The sequence below is a fragment of the Amphimedon queenslandica genome, unplaced genomic scaffold, assembly GCF_000090795.2.
Source record: "Amphimedon queenslandica unplaced genomic scaffold, v1.1 AMPQUscaffold_8739_Cont19321, whole genome shotgun sequence".
Classification (NCBI taxonomy): Eukaryota; Metazoa; Porifera; class Demospongiae; order Haplosclerida; family Niphatidae; genus Amphimedon; species Amphimedon queenslandica.
The window spans coordinates 96-2,768 of NW_003550988.1; the positions used below are offsets into that span (position 1 = coordinate 96).

Consider the following 2,673-nt stretch of genomic DNA (forward strand, 5'->3'; position numbering starts at 1 on the left):
CTCAGTAGCTATTTTGATGACAGACTATGTACTATCTGCATCTACTAGTATAGGATGTTTTTGTAAAATTTGAAGGAACTAAAAATCCACAACTACATTGTGTTAAATGCTTTTTAAAACCAAGAAAATGCTGGTCACACCTGACAAAATAATGCAGAGACTTATAATTGGGATAATTATTTTTATTATTGTTATTTAATCACTATTTCTTACTTTTGTACCATGTTGCTTTAATTATTCTGTTGCATATACATGGTTTATGCTGTGTAAAAATTTGGAGCTGATTCTGATTGAAATAGAATTTTTGTGAATTTTTAAATTGCTCCCAAATGATGATATTGCTGACTTTAGTCAAATTAATTTTTTGGGGATTTGTCTAAAAAATAATTGGATTAGTAATAAAAAAAAGATACAAAACGATTACTATAAAAACATGAGGGGAGATTAAACAAAATCATTAATAATGATATCCCTTTGTGTTGATCCTTAAAACTGTCCAATGTCATTGTTTTGTTACCAAAGCTTGCTCTTCTCTCTCCATCTCCTCTTCTGAACGCTCTGATGCTTCTACTTTAAATTGCTGTAGTTGTAAATAATAATGTGTTATTATAATCTAATGTAATACCTCATCTTTGCTAGTAAATTTGGCATGTCCTTTCTAATAAAATGATAGAAAATTATATCAATATAAATTAAATTACTCTAGCATTGACATTTCCAATAGCTTTAGGTTTAACAGCAGTAGGTGGATTATTATGTGTAGTAGGAGCATCAGTCCTTTTAGCAATAACAGCTTCAGTATGAGTAGTGTCGTCATTGGTATTAACTGTAACAGCAAGATCATCAGGGTCATGAATCTTATTTGATGCTGTTGATGATATGCTGTCCTCTTGAGTTTCTGATCTCTGTTTTTGCATCGATTCCTAAATAACAATCAGTTTGGTATTATGAAGGTGGGCATCCACTATGCAGCATTGTTGCTAGCAACTTGTAGTCAAACCTTTGATGTGGTTGAGCAACATGTTGAATGAAGTAGAGAGACTCTCAACTTCATGCAACATGTTGCACAACCACATCAAAGGTACTGGCAACAAAGTTGCATAGTGGATGCAACAGTTGTTTATGTCAAGTTTAAATACTATTATTCTATTGTTAATAAGATCTTTTATAATTTCACTATCATTATAATAACATGATATAAAATAACAGTCACATGAATTACCCTTACTTCAACAATGTTGGAAGGAATGGTCTCACGAGGAAGAAACTAGATATGATGTCAGCAATGGAAACAATTTTGATATCACAATAGGAGATAATAGATTACCTCAGTGATACCAACATGATAGGGACTCTCATCATCTATTGGTCTATTATTAGTCAATGTTACAGCTGATGTGATATTCATTAACTCATGAAAATCTTGATATTGATTGGCCTCAACTTGTAGTTTTTCAGTATTAGCCATGTCTACAATATTTATCATAAGTTTTTTTGCAACAAAAATTATCAATAATATTTACCAATTGACAAAGAATATACTTGTTTTGTCCTTTTTTTAGTAACAATGATCACAGCACATACTGTTAAGATTATTACTAGCACTAGTGCAATACATACACTAATTGTACTAACCACAACAGGTATAATATAATGACTGGTGTCATTAATAGTCCCCCCTATTATAAATGTGTATAAGTATTAAAGATTGTATGAGTTCATACTTGTTGATGAGGGGGTTTCAGTGGCAATTGTAGGAAAAATGCTAGCAGTAGTATCTAAAAATTTAATTAGATAAGAATACTGATACAAATTAACTAACAACTCTACCATAAAACTGTTTTCAATTAACCAATCAGAATGCACCATACGAGATTAAATTATTTTTGCAAATTCCATGATTAATAGGTATTTTAATTATGTGGCGCCATTAAATGTCCCACAATTAAAATGAAATCATGGCCTCAAAGTTCATGCCTCAATGTCACAAAAAATATTTTTTATTGCTTTAGCATTTGTGTCAGCTAAATGATTTAAATATAGTTCTTTTATAATTACAACTGATGGATTAAATTGCTTGATTTTGAGTTCATAAAGGTTTATAAGTAATAAGTTAAAAAGTAATGTAGAATGGTGGTATTTTGTATGGGAAGTTGTTAGCATACTATATATGTTTGAAGTTTGCATAACTCACTGAATAATTCTAAAAATGGTTCACTACTACCAGCCTCATTACTAAAAACAATACTGATGCTACACTGTTCATGTAGTGGTACTAATACTGATCCTGTTATATTCATTGATTGTGTAGTATATTCCACTAGATACGTGTTGTTAAAAATAACACCAGCTCCAGTACATTGTATAGTAACTGTAGCATTCTCAGGAGCTTCACCAGTACACTCCAATACCACCTGTTATAATAATACACATTAACAAGAGTAAAATTTAAATAACATGGCATTACTGATATATTAAAGAAAGCAGTAGAAGTATTTTGACTAAATGCTATTATATTTGAGCCAGCTTCGGTAACTGATTGTGGCACTAAAAGGGATGAACTTATTATTCAGTAATCATTGTCTATTATACCTCTTTGATATGAGAATGTTTTATTATTAGATATTCCTTCTCCTAATTCATTAACTCCAGTTATGACATATGTATAACGAT

At 30.6% G+C, this 2,673-nt stretch overlaps 1 protein-coding gene across 1 annotated transcript; it reads right to left on the reverse strand.

Moving 5' to 3' along the window:
- Positions 1 to 404: 404 nt before the first annotated feature.
- Positions 405 to 2,667, reverse strand: LOC109591194 (uncharacterized). The gene is made up of 10 exons (XM_020006974.1): positions 2,593 to 2,667; positions 2,468 to 2,547; positions 2,195 to 2,414; positions 1,725 to 1,778; positions 1,524 to 1,679; positions 1,328 to 1,470; positions 1,229 to 1,267; positions 702 to 923; positions 626 to 658; positions 405 to 580 (listed from the first exon to the last, which is right to left on the reverse strand). Exons 3-10 carry the CDS (start codon positions 2,298 to 2,300, stop codon positions 503 to 505), a joined length of 831 nt encoding a protein of 276 aa, XP_019862533.1. The 5' UTR covers positions 2,301 to 2,414; positions 2,468 to 2,547; positions 2,593 to 2,667; the 3' UTR covers positions 405 to 502.
- Between the last annotated feature and the right edge of the window lie 6 nt (positions 2,668 to 2,673).

Coding starts and splice junctions, on each gene's coding strand:
- LOC109591194 (XM_020006974.1), bottom strand. CDS start 2,300: ATGAATATAACAGGATCAGTATTAGTACCACTACATGAACAGTGTAGC. Junction 1,680..1,724: donor TGAAACCCCCTCATCAACAA/GTATGAACTCAT, acceptor CATTTATAATAG/GGGGGACTATTAATGACACC. Junction 581..625: donor AATTTACTAGCAAAGATGAG/GTATTACATTAG, acceptor TTACAACTACAG/CAATTTAAAGTAGAAGCATC.